Source organism: Macaca fascicularis, chromosome 17 (assembly GCF_037993035.2).
Source record: "Macaca fascicularis isolate 582-1 chromosome 17, T2T-MFA8v1.1".
In the NCBI taxonomy this organism is placed as follows: domain Eukaryota; kingdom Metazoa; phylum Chordata; class Mammalia; order Primates; family Cercopithecidae; genus Macaca; species Macaca fascicularis.
This window is the reverse complement of record NC_088391.1, coordinates 1,053,046-1,072,425: the sequence shown is the minus strand read 5'-3', so window position 1 is coordinate 1,072,425 and position 19,380 is coordinate 1,053,046. Positions and strand designations below refer to the sequence as shown.

The 19,380-nt window shown below is 39.8% G+C and overlaps 1 protein-coding gene across 15 annotated transcripts in view; it reads right to left on the bottom strand.

Moving 5' to 3' along the window:
• Positions 1-19,380, bottom strand: part of XPO4 (exportin 4) — a 105,532-nt gene that overhangs the window by 20,043 nt on the left and 66,109 nt on the right. For 14 of the 15 annotated variants that reach the window (XR_001486249.4, XR_012426705.1, XM_065532928.2 and 11 more), the window contains 5 exons: positions 8,791-8,967; positions 8,091-8,233; positions 7,450-7,595; positions 6,468-6,645; positions 32-191 (listed from right to left, as the gene is read on the bottom strand). Coding sequence is in view for 12 of the 15 variants with exons in the window: in XM_065532928.2 (XP_065389000.1) it covers positions 32-191; positions 6,468-6,645; positions 7,450-7,595; positions 8,091-8,233; positions 8,791-8,967 (804 nt within the window). In the remaining 3 variants the exon portion in view is untranslated. The remainder of the gene's footprint in view (positions 1-31; positions 192-6,467; positions 6,646-7,449; positions 7,596-8,090; positions 8,234-8,790; positions 8,968-19,380) is intronic. The other variant, XR_012426706.1, reaches the window with a different exon arrangement.

Below are 19,380 nucleotides of genomic sequence, written 5' to 3'. Positions count from 1 at the left end.
AAATGAAGTTTTAACAGTTTTACATTCTGACCTGATCATACAGTTTTTCATCCACCAGGAGATAAGTCTTTGCCCAGCGTTTTAAAAACCAGACAATATCTTTGCCCATCTGAGGACTTAGTAGATGAGTGAGATCTGCTCTTATTGCCCGAGATTCAACTTCTGAAACTCTGAGAATGGCAGACAACAGCCTGTAGGTATAAAACAGAAGTCATTTATTCTTGGATTTATTTAGTGGTTGTCTACCTGTATTTTCTTCCTTAAAAGTCCTTTTTGGTCTTTCAATTATCTGAATTTTGGTCAGGCTATACTTGAAAATTTCATCAACAGAGTTTTAGACAAGCGTCCTGTATTATTTCTGATCTTTTGCAAAGCAAGAGACAAGATAAAGAAAGGAAGAGTCAACACTAAAGTCGTCCTTCTGCTGAAGTTGTAACCACATGCGGGAATCTCAGCATTACCAGCTAAACAGAATTTTCAGATTCAAAGTTTTCAGATTTTCAGGAGAAATACATCAAATTAAATCTTCAGAGTACATGCCAAATTCTTTCAGCATCACTACTTAAAACTACCCTGGTTAGTATGGTTTGTGGTTTTATGTCATGGTCATGTTATAGTACAAGATCTGGGTGTTATCTAGAAAGTTTGAATATTGTGCCTTGTTTAAATCTAATCTAGTAAACTTGATTCTTCACGGTATTTTTAAATAAAACTCTTGCTAGAAAGATTACCTGTGTAAGTACACATATTGTCCTTTCCTACACTACATAATTCATATGGTCGTGTGGTGTCAGTCACATAGCGTGACATGCAAATAGAAATGTCTTTGTTGAGGAGGGCATATAATCAGAAGTGATATATATTTAACTTGACTTTAGCCAAATGGCAAGGAAGCAAAGGATGTAACGGAAAGAACCCATTACACACCAAAGAATATCGGTGCTGAGAAAAGGATTCTAAACACTCAAATTCGGCTTATGCTCCTTTACTAGTGCTCTCAGGAAGCCTGAAATGATCTCGTCATGAAATCATACAAACATGTTTCAGTTCTTTACCCCACTGTCACTGCCCTTATCTTCCTGCAGCCTCCCTGGGGTCACTGCCCTTCCTCCCTTCATCTAGCCACATGCTTCCTCCTTCCCAGTCTCTATAGCAGCATCCTCTTCTCCTGACCTCCTTCTTTAAATCAGGAGGTTTTTAAGGTTCCAGCCCAGAATCTCTTCTATTTTTTTCTGTTTCAGACAGAGTGGCTGTGTCACCAGGCAGCAGTATGCCCAGACACAATCACGGTTCACTGCAGCTTTAACCTTCTGGGTTCGAGCGATCCTCCTGCCTGAGTCTCTCAAGTGGCTGGGACTACAGGCAAACACCACCACACCAGGCCGATTTACAAAATTTTTTTAAAGACAGGGTTTCGTCATGGCACCCAGGCTGGTCGTCAACTCCTGAGCTCAAGCAATCCTCCCACCTTGGCCTCCCAAAGTGTTGGGATTACAGGAATGAGCCACCATGCCCAGCCTTCTTCACTGCACACACACTTCCTATACCACCAGTGCTCAAACTTCAGAAATTTTTTTTAGGGGGTATGTGAACAACAACAAAACAAACAAAACCCCAGCAATCTCCCAATACAGTAATACATTTAAGTTGCAGATATGTCAAAATTTCCGGTGAGATTAAATCATTTTAAATATATATTCCAGCCTAACAAAATTCAAAATAAAATGGTTACATTAACACTTTACATTTATGCACTGGAGTTTTATTATCGTAATGTTCTGGTGCCCACTATAATCCATTAAAAATGTAAACAAATTTTCCTTGTTTTTATTTCAATTTCATTTTCCATAGAACATTATCCTAATATAATGTTTATGTTCCAGTATTTTATTCATCATACTACATACTCTGATACAAATGTCTACATATTGAAAGATAACTTTTAAACATTTTCAATGACCATAAGACCGTGTTTAAAAATGTCTTCTGGATTGAGTTATCATTATGATACTTAAAACTAGACAACTGAGCAAAACAATATAAATTTAACTAAATTATCAAACATAAATAAACACAAACATAGAAGTGTGTGCATCTCGTAGTGTGATTAACTTGGTAGGGCTCCTTCCCCACTTAGTTCATGTGTCTTTGAATGACCACCACCTATTGCCAGATGAGCAAGTTGAGCATGATTTGATTCCTATTTTTCCTTTTGATATAAGTACTGAAACACTTCATATAAGTAGAACCTATTTTTAAAATAGCAGAATCACCCAATTATTTGTATTTCTTCCAAGTTATATGCCAAAAATCACAGAGATCTACCAACAAAAATTATTTTTAATAATCTCTTAGTTGATGTGATTAGGTCCTCTTCATGTTATTTGATGCAAAGGGCTGAAACCTGCCAACTGTCCACTCACTAGTGACTCAGTCACTTAGTGCCACACTGTTTGCAACTGTCCCTCTCCTCTGTAGGGTTTTACACGCCTGCCAATCCACATGTTCAGAGGTAGAAGTGAAAACTTTGGCCTTTCTTTGTAAAGTGGAAGAAACATCAATGAAAGAGCCACTCAGCCTGAGTCAGGCAGGTCCAGGTGAGGCACTCAGGGGCCTTTCTTCTACCTCAGAAATACCTCATGACCCAAGAACCTGTCTCCATCTTCATTCCAAGACTACTAAGGAAAATGCTTCCTAACTTGCCTTGCCACCCTTTAAATTGATCACCCATGGAATGGTATCTCTAAAATAATTTGATCACTTCACTTCTCGGCTGTAAATCCTTGTCAGTACTTTTACTCCCACTTTATCAGCCCCATCCACAGCATCCTCCCTGCCTCTCCACCCTCATCCCCCTACCAAGGCCATCGCCCTGCCCTCCTGGGTCACACACCAGCTACACCTAAGTTCCTCTCGCTTAAGCAGGGCTCTCTTACCGTCAGAGGCATCGAACCAGACTGACTGCATCTTGAGTGAGGGCTAGGAAAATGACGCTGGGACCTGATGGGCTGCATTCCCAGAAAGTCAAGCATTTCCTATTGTCTAGATGTTTACAGTTAAGGGAACAAATTAGTAAGATTTACTAAACAGACCCAGACTTGGGAGTGTCCAGATATTCTGACATCTGTAGAACAAAAGCATTCCTAATTTTGCTTAAAAGACAGCATACTGATTCTTGCAAAATACAGTAATTAAGAAAATTAATCCTTTATCACAAACTCTTGTAGCAAAGCACATCGCCCCATGATCTTTTTTTATCATACACACGCACACACACACACACACACACACACACACAAAGAATTGTGGATGTGTTCCTCCTCTTATTTTCTTATTTCTTATTTTCAGGAACTTCCTGCTCTGTCTGTGGAGTAGCCATTCTTTTATTCCTTTACTTTCTTAATAAACTTGCTTTCACTTTACTCGATGGACTTGCCCTGAATTCTTTCTTGCGCAAGATCCGAGAACCCTCAGGGACCCCTTTCCAACAACATCGCTGCTCATGCTATTGTCACTGCCCGAAGTACTCTTATGCTTCAAGAAGCCACCTCTGGTTCTCTTCTGCCCATAGATTAGGGGCACCAGGAGCTCCTGTAACACCCATACACACTCCTAACTGTACCCTCAGATGCTGGCATGCAGGGGAGTTGAAATCTAACTGATAAAAACATCAAAATATTTTTAAACTGTTGATATTCCAAGATTAATACCCCATTCCTACTTCAATTTCTTAAAGCACTATATCTACAAATATATTCCAAACAGCACTCAGTTTCTCATATTTTCCAAGTCAATCCTAGATTACATTTGTACGTCATAAATCCAAAGTCAACACAATAAATCAAACAGAGCTTTCTTTAACTTCTCACAACCTCCAGTATAGGTCTGAGCCACCATCATCTTTCTCTTGGATTACTGCAATTTGTCTCCTAACTGGTCTCCTGGCTTCCATCACTTACTCTCAGGTTTTTTTTGTTTTTTTTTTTCTTGAGACAGGGTCTCGCTGTGTCGCCCAGGCTGGAGGGCAGTGGTGCGATCTCAGCTCACTGCAACCTCTGCCTCCCAGGTTCAAGCGATTATCGTGCCTCACCCTCCTGAGTAGCTGGAACTACAGGAGGTGAGCACCACGATGCCCGGCTAATTTTTTGTATTTAGTAGAGACGGGGTTTCAACATTGCCCCGTCTGGTCTTGAACTTCTGAGCTAAGGCAATCTGCCCACGTTGGCCTCCCAAAGTGCTAGGATTCCAAGCGTGAGCCACGGTGCCCAGCCTCCATCGTTTACTCTCAATGCAGCAGAGTCAACTTCTTAACATTTAAGTTACTCTTCTGCTCAAAACCCTACAACGGCATGCCGCTTCATTCAGAACAAAAGCCAAAGATGTTACAAAGGCCTAAGACCTTATCTGTTTTCCTTCTATTTTCCTAACTCCATCTCCTACAAAATTCCACCTCACTCTGCTCAACCCACCACGGCTGTTCTTGCTGTTCTTGAACATGCCAGGCAGGCCCAAGGCCTTTGCATTCACTGTGTATTTTGCTTGGAATGCTCTCCCCACAGACACCTGCATGGCCTCCCTTACCAGCCTCACGTCTCTGCTCCCATCACCTTCTAATAAAGCCAACATTGACCACACTAATGACAGCTACAACAATCCCTACTGATACTCTCACTCTAGCTTTTTACCTGTCACATTTGTTGTCTTCTAACAGACTACATAATTTACTTATTTATTCTCTCTCCTTTACAAAGAGCTTTAAAAGAGGAGTGACTTCTATCTGTTTTGTTCAAATACCCAAAGGCTCCCTGTTAGGTAGTCAGTAGTCAATAATTATTTCTCAAATGATACCTGTTTTAAGATATGTGAGCTGCTTTTTTAGTGAAACAAGAAATGTTTCTACCATATAACATTAAATTTCATATTAATTCTTTGGATTAAAAATATAGTGAGGTTTTTTTTTTTGTCCCAATCCTCCATAGTCTGTGCTCTCAGATACCAAAATGTGTCACTCCCACACTAACACCTGGGACTGACAAAAATTGAAAAAGCACTTAAAATACAAGGAAAGCACTCCTAATGCTACTGCCCAAGCAAACAATACAACAAAGAATATATAATATGACAGCACCCTGAAATGAACTGCTTTTTAAATTAACATTCACCATCAACCAAACCAGAGCAAAGCACTGATTTCCAGAGACACTAAATCTAATGACTATAGTAATCCTAAAATGAAGATGTAACTTTTTCAATAAAGTATGATTTTATTTCAAACAAGACAATGCAACAATAAAGGAAATAAATTTCCCCACATATCCTTGGTTATCAGCTTAATATTTCAACTATTTTTTTAAAAGCCACATTTTCTATTGCATGTTTAAATGATATCCATATATTTTTGCATACCAAAAAGAATAAAGGGGACATCATCCTGTTTGAGTTACTGGTTTTGCAGCTGATAAAAACCAATGTTATTATCATTACTGACATCTCTGCTTGCAACCTACATTTAAAATAAAGATACTGAAATTTTACATGTTGTTTTCAAATCCACTTTTAGGAACTTTTTTTTTTTTTTTTTTTTTTTGGAGACAGAGCCTTGCTCTGTCGCCAGGCTGGAGTGCAGTGGCGTGATCTGAGCTCACTGCAACCTCTGCCTCCCAGGTTCAAGCGATTCTCCTGCCTCAGCCTCCCGAGTAGCTGGGACTACAGGCATGCACCACCACACTCAGCTAATTTTTGTATTTTTAGTAGAGACAGGGTTTCACCATGTTGGTCAGGATGGTCTCAATCTCTTGACCTCGTGATCCGCCCGCCTCAGCCTCCCAAAGTGCTGGGATTGCAGGTGTGAGCCACTGCACCTGGCCAGACATTTCTAATACAGGTTTACCCCTCCTTAATTTCATCATTAAGAATTAACGAAAATTTTGCCATTAGTACTAGAAAGATTAAAGTGAATTGTTTCATTTGAGGCACTCTCCTGTCGTCTAACAGGGCTCTTCAGTTTCACATTTAGAATAAATATTTCCATTTTTTGAGATACGAATTATCTATCATTTTCCATGAGAAAGCCACCGAAACATAGTTTTAGCTTTTATGAGCGAGACTTAATGTTCATCTGGTCCCCTTTGTTTAGGGCGCCTGCATGCATCAGTACTGCCCTCTGATGGACAGGCATCACGTTCATAACTACATCCAATGTCCCTTCCAAGTCTCATCGTATTCAGAATAATGTGACATTTCTCTTCTTCAGTACTGGGGATAGCTGTCAACTCTCACTAGAGTGGCATTGCCTAAATATACTGAGTACTTGCCATCCTTGTGTATTTCAAGGCTTCTCCAAGTTTTCATTTTTTTTCATGTATCAGATTTACAACGTGCCTATCACTCCAGTCATCTACCCATCAACTCAGAATTTATAAAACAGTATAAAAATTACAAGAGCACAGCTATAGAGTTTATATTACCTAATCACAGAATCTGTTCTGTTGTACCCTGGGATGGAAGAAGCCTTTTCTCCTGGAGATCCCAAAATTTGAAGTGTTGTATTAATGTCAACTTCAGATGAATGCTTAATGGAATATTCCATTATTTCTGGAGGTATTAGCGGAGTCTCTCCCTGAGTATCATCAGCTAAGAGGTAGCCTTCAGTTTAAAAAAAATTAAAAATGAACACTTAACAAATCTACATTTATCAAATTGTACTATAAATGTTTTCAGTTTTATTTGATTTAGATACATCATATAAATTGATGTAAATTATAAATGTTAACCTGTTAATTTCAAGTTTATGCAAAAAAACTTTCTACGTCTCAGATAAGTAACCCTCAAAAATACAGAAAAGGACAAATGTTTTATTCACCAATTTTGTAATTCACAGGGGCTTTTTAATCTACTGTCTTAAATAATTTTCAGTACTGTATTCTGTAAAGTTAATAGAAATTCTGCTACTATCTATATTAGAAGTCAATATTAGGGAATTCATTTTCAAAAGTCAAGATTTTTTCCTTATTATTTAAAATATGGAATCACTAACAGTATGGTGGTCAAAAAAGCAGATCCTAAGAGTCAGACTGCCTAGATTTACATTCTGGCTCCAAAAATGAACAGCACTGTGACAATGGGCTAGTTTCTTATACTCTCCAAGTCCCAGCTTCTTCATCTATTAGTTGGGGATAATGACGATGATGATGATAACAGTAATACTACCTAGCAATACTAATTCAGCGGGTAAAATGAGATCCGTAAAACATTTGGTATGCAATAGCACTGCATACATATTAGCCAGTATTTTTTAAAAATGCATCCATAGTTCTATGACAGAAAATAGCTGTATCCAAATTTTACCCAATATTGTATACACACTATTGTTTTTCATATATGAAGCTTCTTTTAAGGCTTAAACTGCTCAGTTGGCAATTACATTTTAAAAAGAAACCACCAACCAACCTGTAACTAAAATAAGCCAGTGAATATCTTCATAGAGATCATCAAGCATTTTGTTGTCAATAGTGCTTGAACCCGGTGAAGCAAGTAATTGTTGCTGATGTCGTTGTAACTGACCGTGGAGTCTTGTAACTCTTTCTTCTAATAAACTAAAAGAGGAGAAAACAGCAGCTTCATAAAGTTCAATAAGCAAAGACATGGAACAACTTACAACTTCCATATATCAGACAACACGAATTAAATGTTAGCGTAAAAACACATATACAAAAACATTATAGTACACAACTGTTCTCACAGCACTATAGGAATTATGATTTATTTTTTATAACACAGAATTAAAACACTGCTTTACAAACAAGGTTTACGACAGGCATTTGAAAACTGGTTATTCCAAGTTTTTACTAATATGGGTCAAATCATTTCTCATACCATGTTTTCCATAATCTCTCTGCCATCTACGCTGTAGTGCCTGGGCTCCAAAGGTCTAAGCCAAGGAAGGCAATCATGAGTATGTTTCTGTCCATTGTTCCAGTGTGCTGGGACACGGGGTGGGGTGTTTAAAGTCTTTACACACTTTAAGTGCCCTCCAGGGAATTGTGAATGGAGAACATTTGCTCCATGGGGTTTCTCTGGACTGTGTGTACCTTGTCAGAAGAGGTATACAGTGCTCTGCAGCAATTCTTCCTAGCATTCCTACACTGGCCAGCTGATCAGAAAACTGGTCTCGATCATCCTCTTGAAGTTCACTTATTTCTTCCTCCTCACGAGAGGCCACGCCATTGGCAGTCTATTGCAAGTGAAAGCAATAAACAATGAGGAACTGCATTACCTATTCCGCGTGCACTTCTGCGGCTCCATAACACAGCTTAGACAGCTTAGCACTGCAGAGCAAAAGGAGAGCAGGACACAGCCAACCTTCGAGCACAGCTATCTACGAACTCCCTTCTAACACGGCTGCCAGCCGGGATAGTTATCAAAACAGGGAAACATACAAGAGCAAGAAGTACAGGAATCACTCCATGGTGATCAACACAACTAACTGCATGCCCACAACCCACCTCCCACATGGGAGCATTGAACTTCTGTCACTGAAAAGACCGGACATCCATGGTCCAAATTATTCATATCTCTTGACAGCTAGACAGAAAGAGGTGGGTAACTGAAAAGGAATACATACAAGCAACATCCCATATAATAAGAACTCAGAGAACAAGGCCACTTCTGCTCCCGGCAAATCTTCTGAGGGAACCCATCCTGAATTTCTGGCATTATATAACGTGTAACATGGTGAAATATAGCCTATGATGAAATAGACTGTTAATTACCATCTTGCGTAAAACTCACCAAATTTCTTGTGCCATCTGGAGCGGCTAGGTGGCACTGAATATAGGAATTGAAAACTTGAACTGCATGTTGGGTAAAAAAGCCTTTATGGAAATGTTTGTCATCTTGAACCAAAGTTAACCAGGACTCCAACAATTTATCATATGCTTCCATGTATACCATGTCATCTTTATCAAGCTAAAAGAAAAGAACATTCATAAAACAAATGTTCAGAGAACAACAACTGGCATTCTAACAAGTCATATAAACACATACAAATAGTTTAAGTTTTTCCTTTAACAGAACTTCCCAATTATTAATAAGTTCTTACTGCACTTTCTAAAATCTAAGTTCAGTCTAAGTGAGTCTTAGGCAATCTGGAATTAAAGTTTATTTTAAAAACCAGCTGTTCAGTGTTATGCAGAACATGCATTTTTCAAATAAAAATAATATTAACATTTTCTGTAGTCAAGAAGAGAATTGTTAAAATAAAAAAAAAAATTATACACCCTACACACGTTAAAATGGTTTTAGAGAAACTGAAGAATGATGAAAACAGACTGACTTAATCAGCAGGTGTAAGAATATGTGGGGAGAACTCTACCAGTGCTCCTTAACAAGAAATAACTTATAATAAAAAAGAACAGCAAATCCCATACAGTAGAAAAGCATTAAATGTCTTCAAAAAAATATTAGAGAAATACCTAAAGTGTCCCATACTTAGAGAAAATTCAGAATTTAACAAGCACAAATACTTTGTAAATGTGGAAATAAATTTCTCCCTCTTTTTGGTTCTCCGTCTTTCTGGTTCACTGCAGTTAGTTTTTCTTCTTACAAAGGAGGCACATGTGGGAGACTTAGAAAAAGAGACGAGTAGATGAGAAGATGAGGGAAAGCAAGGCTTCTCCTTGCCCAAAGCTCTGACTGGCTGAATAGGCCTCTCCACAAGCATGGTGCCGGATGTAAATAGACCTGTACGAGATCCACTAACAAGACCCTGAAGCTGTATACGCTTCAAGGTAGTCGCAGTGAAATTGTTTAGCTTGTTATTCCTAATTTTCCTCTTTCCTATTCTTTCTTCTTCATTTAGCTACTATTACTGAATTAAAGTGTTAACACCTAAACTACACCACTGAGAAAGAAGAGAAAAATCATCAGAGAAAAAGGTAGGATGACAATGTACATCACCAGGCTGTTTCATAGAGTTACTTGTGGTCCAAGATCTCCCTGAATGGAGCTAACATTTGGCTAAAAGGTCACTCTAGTTTTAAAACCTGCAAAGGTCAGGAGGCAAGAATGAGCCTGGCATTTATACCACTGAGAGAGAGCCGGTGGACCTGGAGCAGACCGTGACAGGTCCTGACATAACATGGGGTGAGAATGGGGGCTGGCAGGCGAGGAACAGACCAAATGCCTTGATAGGCTATGGGGTGAGAATGGGGGCTGGCAGGCAAGGAACAGACTGAATGCCTTGATAGGCTATGACAAGGACACTAAGTTTTCTTTCAATTGCAACAGGAAGCCACTGCAATGCTTGAAACAGATAGAACACTTTTTTTTTTTTTTTTGAGATGGAGTCTCGCTCTGTCACCCAGGCTAGAGTACAGTGGTGTGATCTCAGCTCACTACAGTGTCCGCTTCCTGGGTTCAAGTGATTCTCCTGCCTCAGCCTCCTGTGTAGCTGGGACTACAAGTGTACACCATCATGCCCAACTAATGTTTGTATTTTTAGTAGAGATGGGGTTTCGTGTTGCCCAGGATGGTCTCGAACTCCTGGCCTCAAGGGATTCGCCTGCCTCAGTCTCCCAAAGTGCTGGGATTACAGGTGTGAGCCACTGCACCTGGCCAGATAAAATTCTTTAGAGGAAAATCACACTGCTTACACTGCAAAGTATAATGGTGCCATGGACCAGGGTAGAGATGATGGCAAGTGGCCAAACTGGGTACAGATTTTGGAGAAAGGGCTGACACTGGAAAATGACCTAAGGCAAGACAGAAAACAAGCCGGGGACGGGGGGTTTTATCCTGACAGCTGGGAAGATTCCTAGGATACAGAAGGATGGAGGTGTTGGACAGGCCAATGTGAGATGATGCATACTGGGAGATGAAGGCCTCTCAGCCTCGCTTCTTTTGGACATGTTAAATTTTAGATCCAAAATAGGAATCCAACCGGGAATGTTCTATTAACTGTTTGATGCCTGTCTGGAGTTCAGGAAAGAGATCAGGGCCAGAAACACAAATTAGGGCGCCATCAGCACACAGAGATCTAAGTGTTTATTTTTAAAGCTGCAAACCCAGAAACACCCACTTAGAAGATGTTGATTAAGAATAAGGAGGGGCGGCCTGGTGTGGTGGCTCACGCCTGTCATCCCAGCACTTTGGGAGGCCGAGGCGGGCAGATCACAAGGTCAGGAGATAGAGACCACCCTAGCTAAGACGGTGAAACCTTCTCTACTAAAAAATAAAAACTAGCCGGGCGAGGTGGTAGCGCCTGTGGTCCCAGCTACTCGGGAGGCTGAGGCAGGAGAATGGTGGGAACGCGGGAGGCGGAGCTTGCAGTGAGAGGAGATCGTGGCACCCACTCCAGCCTGGAGGACGGAGCGAGACTCCGTCTCAAAAAAAAAAAAAAAAAGAGGATGTTGATTAAGAATAAAGAGGGGCGGCCGGGCGCCGTGGCTCACGCCTGTAATCCCAGCACTTTGGGAGGCCGAGGCGTGCGCGGATCACGAGCTCAGGAGATCGAGACCATCCTGGCCAACACGGTGAAACCGTCTCTACTAAAAATACAAAAAAATTAGCCGGGCATGGTGGCGGCGCCTGTGGTCCCAGCTACTCGAGAGGCTGAGGCAGGTGAATGGCGTGAACCCGGGAGGCGGAGCTTGTAGTGAGCGGACACCACGCCACTGCACTCCAGCCTGGGCGACAGAGGGAGACTCCGTCTCAAAATAAAAGGAAGAAGAATAAGGAGGGGCCGGGCATGGTGGCTCACGCCAGTAATTCCAATACTTTGGAAGGCTGAGGTGGGTGGATCACCCGAGGTCAGGAGTTCGAGACCAGCCTGGTCAACATGACAAAACCCTGTCTCTACTAAAAAGACAAAAATTAGCTAGGCATGGTGGTGGGAGCCTGTAATCCCAGCTACTTGGGAGGCTGAGGCAGGAGAATCGCTTGAACCTGGGAGGCAGAGGAGAGAACCACACTTATATAAAAACTACATATGGCAGATCATTGAGGATGAAGGACTATTCAATAAATGTTGGAGAAAAACCTGTTATCCACATGGAGAAAAACAATTTGCATCCCTACTCAATTAAATTCTAAGATGTTAAAATCATGAAAGGCAAATTTTAAAGAATTTAGAAAAAAACAGGCCGGGCTCGGTGGCTCAAGCCTGTAATCCCAGCACTTTGGGAGGCCGAGACGGGTGGATCACGAGATCAGGAGATCGAGACCATCCTGGCGAACACGGTGAAACCCTGTCTCTACTAAAAAATACAAAAAACTAGCCGGGCGCGGTGGCGGGCGCCTGTAGTCCCAACTACTCGGGAGGCTGAGGCAGGAGAATAGCGTGAACCCGGGAGGCGGAGCTTGCAGTGAGCTGAGATCCGGGCATTGCACTCCAGCCTGGGCGGCAGAGCGAGACTCCGTCTCAAAAAAAAAAAAGAAAAAAACACAGGAAGGGTAGGCGTCTTTACATTAGAACCAAATTACAAATCATTAAAAAACAAAAAACAACTTTCAACTACATTAAGATGAGGAACACTTGTTCTTCAAAAAATATGATGAAGTCAAAATGCAATGTGATATCCAGGACTAGGTCCTGGCACAGGAAGAGGACATTGGTGGAAAACTTGCTGAAATCCAATAAAGCCTGTAGTTTAGTTACTAATAATATGCCAATGTTAATTTCTTAGTTCTGACAAATGTACCATGGCTACAAAAGATGATACTATTAAGAGAAAACTGGGTACAAGGCACATGGAAACTCTCTGTACTGTCTTTGCAAATTTTCTGTAAATCTAAAATTATTCCAAATTTTAAATACAGAAAAAAAAAGATACGATAAAGTGAAAAAGGAGCCATAAAAAAGAATAGATCTGTGTATTAGTTCATTCTCTCACTGCTGTAAAGAATTACTTGAGACTGGGTAATTATGAAAAAGAGATTTAACTGACTCACAGTTCCACAGGCTTAACAGGAAGCATGACTGGGAGGCCTCAGGAAACTTACAACTGTGGTGGAAGGCGAAGGGGAAGGAAGCATGTCTTAGCATGGCAGAGCAGGAGAGAAAGGGCGAGGAGTGAACTGCCACACACTGTCATGAGAACAGCATGTGAGAAACCACCACCCCCATAATCCAATCACCTCCCACCAGGTTCCCGCCCCGACACGTGGGTATTACAAGATTATAATTCGACATGTGATTTGGGTGGGGACACAGAGCCAAACCATATCAATCTGGAACACATATAACCAACAAAATACTAGTTCTAGAACATATATAGACTTTCTACAAATCAGTAAGGAAAAGACAAACATCCCATTAGGAAAACGGGCATTGGACACAAGCATTTCAAAAGAGGAATCACAGAACTACACATTTAAATATATGAAAAGACGCTCAATGTTATTGGTACTTGGGAAAGCAAATTAATTTGGCAGTAATTGTTGGTGAGAACATGGATCATTGAGAACTCACATACGCGTAATACATTGGTCCAATCACTTTAGCAAACATTTGACACTACTATCTTCTAAAAGTGAACATTTACATACCCTCTGATCAAAAAATTCCACTCCTAGGTTTATACTTTAGGAGAGCTCTCAGTCAGGCATGGTGGCTCATGCCTGTAATCCCAGCACTTTGAAAGGCTGAAATGGGTGGATCACCTGAAATCAGGAGTTCAAGACTAGCCTGGCCAAGACGGCAAAACCCCGTCTCTACTAAAAATACAAAAATTTGCCAGGCGTGGTGGAATATGCCTGTAGTTCCACCTACTCAGGAGTCTGAGGCAGGAGAATCGCTTAAACCCGGGAGGCAGAAGTTGCAGTGAGCCAATATTATACTACTGCACCTCAGCTTGGGTGACAGAGCAAGACCCTGTCTCAAAATAATAATAATAATAATAATAATAATCATCATCATCATCATCATCATCATCATCTATCGAATGCTAAGAGCCAGGCACTGGAATATGGAGATGAATAAGATACTTTCTTTCCATAGAAACATCTGTGGCCTGTTTATATACTTAACAAAGCATGTGCTTTACAGCCATCATTTGTTAAGTCTTAACAGTTTATCTTGCCAAAATAAACAGACTGGTAACATATCACAAGAGGAATTTAGGAATAGCATCCTCTGACCCACCCAGTCTCAAAAAAAAAAAAAAAAAGGATATTTTCTAAGACCTATTTTTGTTGTCTTTTAGGTATATATCTAACACATGTTATTGTGGTTTAAGTATTCATATACATAAAAGTATTCTAAAAAGTAAAAGTCTTATATGCCTTTCTATTAAAAAAAGCTTTCAATAATCCCTCCTATTAACACTCTGACATTAGAACAGAAGATCAGAGGTAGACTGCAAGAGCCTCAACTCACTGGATGGCAATTTACAGTAAGACTATGGACTTCTAAACAGCCTTCTGGTTTCTTTTGGAGATAATGTAACTCATCGAGCAAAGTGTGAGAAATATGGTTGATGACAATTGGCAACTAAATCTTTCAGTCTAATCACAGAAAACTGAAACCTAACCTAGCGCTTTTTCATAATACCCTGGCCCTGCTCCACGGTCACTCTGGCCAAAACCCAGCAGCCAAGGCAGCAGCACGTGCACAGAGATGACTAAGGAGACCAAGCTAGACGCTGTGTGCTCATGGCCTTGGCATTGTCAGGCCTGATGCCAGAGAAGCTTTGGAGAGGGGCTTAGAGCTCAGGAGACTACTTGACCCCACTTTACTCCATCTGGAAATGGAGGGTGGAGAAGGTGATCAAAATATGATATCAGCACTTAGCTCTCAATGCCCATAATTAACTTGGAAGTATATAGAGCAATAAATTTGCAATCCTTTAGTCACAGAAAAAAATATTTTATGTTTTGGTAATTATGTTGAATACATAATTCCAAAATAGTGGTTACTTTTATTTATGAAAATGCTGTCAAATGAAGCTTTGAAAACTTTCAATATGTGAAATCTGTCCCCTTCTTGACATTAAATTGAATTTCAGAGATTAAAATCTAATATCACTACATGATTCCAACTATACGACATTCTAGAAAAGGCAAAACTATGGAGACAGCCAAAAGATCAGTGGTTGCCAGAGGTTGGCGGGGCAGGGAGGGATAAATAGGCAGAACACAGAGGATTTTCAGAACAGTGAAACTACTCTGTATGATACCTTAATGGTGGACATCATACACTTGTCCAGAGCCACAGAACGCACAATGCCAAGAGTGAACCTTATGGACACTATGGACTCCGGATGGCGATGATGTGTCAATGCAGTTTCATCAGCTGTAACAATGCACCACTCTCGTGTGGGATGTTGATGGGTGAGGGTGGGGAGACTGCATATTTGAGGGGGTTTGTATTTTCACCCAATTTTTGCTGTGGACTCAGAACTGCTCTAAAATATAAAGTCTTTATCTATATTTATATTTATCTATATAAATCTAATATCGGATATTGTAAAAATATAAGCTAACTCTCATGCTAGGGTAAGTTATAGATTGTCTTCCTGCGAACAGCAACTAATCACTATTGACAACTCCAAATCCTTTCCATGAAATTGGAAAGCTCTTTCTGTTGATCATCAAGATTATCTTCATATGTAAACATACATAACATGTGTTAGATAAGTATGTGATTCACAGACAAAAAATGCAGTGAGATGAACATGCGCAATTCATTTTCACAGAAAATCTTATGTCTACAGAATATCCTTCAAAAAGTTCCTTTTATATTATTCTTTACAACAGTTTGGAAGTGAAAACGGCTTCAACTATCAGAGATTGTAGAAGCTGCAAACAAGTGCCCGAAACACTGGCTGGGAAGTTCACCAGCAGCGTCTGCTTCTAGACTCACTTGGCAGAAATAAGTAATGCAACAAGCACCTGCATGCAATAACAGGAGAGGGAAAAAACACAGGTTAAAAACAACAGAAAAAGGCTCCATCAATATACTACACTATTTCTTAATTTGCGTGGTTGATACATAATTGTCCATTTCATTATTCTTTATATGTTTATAACATAAAACTAGTACTTTATATGAAACATTTCACAATAACTTCAAATTTTATAGGCATCGGCACAACCCCCACGTCCAATGACAAACCACAAAGAACATCTGTGCTGCACAGTGTCAAACATTAGGAAGGACACAGGAAAGTTTAAAGACTGAAAGAGCTGTACTATTAGTTTATGCTGTTATTCACCTGCTATTGGTATGTAGATTGTTTCCTAGCGAAGTATCATTTAAGGCAAATATGGCAACAATATAGTGACAGAAATGTCACAAATAAAACTTCATGAACTCTCCACTTAAAAATGTAAGAATTGAGAAGTCTTTGAATGTCGAATGAAAAAATAAATCCTTATCTAGTTATTTTTATTTTTTTTTTCTAGCTAGTCCTTAAAATACAGAATTAATTTAACTTCAGAGTGCCTATGCAGCTGACGGTATTTCCTGGTTTCTGGAACCCCCAAGAGAAATAGATTCAGTAGACAAGTATTGCAGCTGTTAGAAAAATCCTATAGACAGATCACTTAAAAAAACAAAAACAAAACAACACTACCCCTACAAAAACACTAAGAGTCCAAGCTATAATTTACAGAAAAAGACTTTAAATGCTGCACTACTGGATTAATAGACTTTCTTCCTTTTGGAAATGCACAGGAGTTTCCAAATTCTCAATGTAAGGAATGCACACACGGTAAGACACCGTTCCCGGCACACACGGTAAGACACCGTTCCCGGCACACACGGTAAGACATTGTTCCCGGCACACGGTAAGTGCTTCAATACAGACTTAACAAAGCTGAACAGCAGCTGCCATCTCGGGGACTCACTCGGCTTACATGGGGTAAAAGGGCAATCCCTTCTTTCTTTTGCTTTTTTAAAAAAAATTTTTCCACATACTATGAAAATGCTTTAGAAATCCCTTTTTTTCTACCTCACTCTAGTATTCATTTTTGAACCCCAGGTCCATTGGATCTAGTTATGTTTCTAACACTAGCATAACAAGCAATATGAGGGATACGATATGGAACAATAGTTATGACAGTAAGTAAGCTTTATTCTAAATCCACTGCACTCTAAGGAGCAAGAATTCTGTGAAACTTAACACTGGTTCCGTACTAGGATTGGTAAAGCAGATTTAAACAATCAGAGCTGACTCATACAAGTCATGAAATATTGCATGGTAATATTATCTTCCAATTAGAATTAAAACGTAAAAGTAATTCTTAAAACACTTCTTTTAATAAGAATCTGTATTTAAGGTAAAAGAGTAACTAGTTTTCTTCCAAATATCCTGGTAGAGCTAAAACTATTATTATTATTTCTAAAAAGTATACTTTTAATGTGCAAGGTTTAAAAAATACTCATGGATTTCATTTCTTCTTCTATCTTTTGAGCAGAGGAAATGAACGTGCTTGATGGGTGGGAGGCGCTGGACAGCCAGCTTGCTCTCTCCAGTATCATCGATTTACTCTTTTATAGCTACAAGAACCGTTTGGCGGGGAGACTGGCAAGGATCTTCAAACAACCCATCCTTTCATGGGTGAAGGTGCAAGGCAGACGACACAGTTACACTGCACTGACGCACTGTCCCACAGAACAAGTATTGTTTTCCCTCTTATTACTGAGGTATCCTGAAATGTATGCTCCCCACTTCTCAATCTGTAATTTGGCTACAATTTATGGCTTCCTGTTTGTCACATCACCTCTCTACAAAGTAATTACCCAACAAGCCAGAGAAATTAGATTCTGAATCAAGAATGCTGACCTCTAAATACACTCACTCACTCAACAAATTGCAAATTTATTTTATTGCATTACATTCTATAATAAACTTCCTAAAAACTTTATCAAGTACCTTTGTCATGACTACCTTGTCCTGCTAGTCTTGAGATTAGGCTACAAATATACTAAAACTAGATGTAAGGTTCTTCCTTTATAAATTGTTATTTATCACCGTCGCCCTTATACACAACACACACATCAAAATGCATATACAAAATACCTCAATGCTATGAAGGCTGCTCTACTCGTGTAGCAACATACTGCACGGCTTCACCTACTTGGCTGAACTCAAAATGGTTAATTATAAAAGAAACCAAGAAACAAACTAGAGTATAGAGTTCAAGTCATATTCTCCATGAATTTCACTGAACCAATTCAAATGCATGTACTATTATAAATGTTTTATAAAATAGTTGGTGTATTAATATGAACAATTATTGATAGAATTTTAATTTTTTTTTTTTTTTTTTTTTTTGAGACAAAGCCTTGCTCTGTTACCCGGGCTGGAGTACAGTGGCATGATCTCAGCTCACTGCAACCTCTGCCTCCCGGATTCAAGTAGTTCTCCTGCCTCGGCCTCCTCAGTAGCTGGGATTACAGGCACCCGCCACCATGCCTGGCTAATTTTTGTATTTTTAGTAGAGACGGAGCTTCGCTATGTTATTTTGGCCAGGCTGGTCTCCTCACCTGACCTCAGGTGATCTGCCTGCCTCAGCTTCCCAAGGTACAGGCGTGAGCCACTGCACCCAGCAGGATTTTAATCTTTAAGGCAATACTTTTTCATTTTCACATTCATTCTCACCTCTTTGGTTCAGCAATAGATAATAATCTGATTTCTGGGTATAATGAAAAAATTCTTGCCTCCAAGAAGCCTAAAGTATTATCAAGAAACCTGCAGCCACAGAGAAACCTGGCTGAACACTGGAACTGCTCTCTGTGAACACACACTCTCAGTTAACCGCAAGTCAGGGTACTCATAAACATGTCTCTCCACTCACATGCTAAAGACACCAAGCAAGGTGGCTTCATGACATGGGTTTCAAAAACACACATTAGTATCAAGAATGTTTCTCCCTGTGAAGATACTCTTTTTCCCTCGCTACACAACATAATCACCATCAAAGACATGAATTCCTATTTAAAAAGATGATAATCTGTATATATTCCTAAACAAACACAGCTCTGAAGAAAGTATTCTTACAGTAACACAAAGTCTTATGTGTGAAACCTGTTTGCCTACTGGAAAAAAACTTTCAGGATTTCACAAAATTAAGATTGTAAAAACCATTTTAAAAATAATTTCTAAAAATTAGAAATATATTTGGTTCGCACCAAACAAAACCCAACAGTTGTTCTTATGTGGTAAGAGTGCACACAAGCTTTCAATAAAAGCTATTATTTTAAAGGTTCATTTTTAAAATTATTATTCTACATGTTATTGCCTGTAATAAATTATTGCACACTATGCAGGTCCCCCCGCCCGGGTTTTTTTTTTGAGACAGGGTTTCGCTCTTGTTGCCCAGGCTGGAGTGCAGTGGCATGATCTTGGCTCACTGCAACGTCCGCCTCTCGGGTTCAAG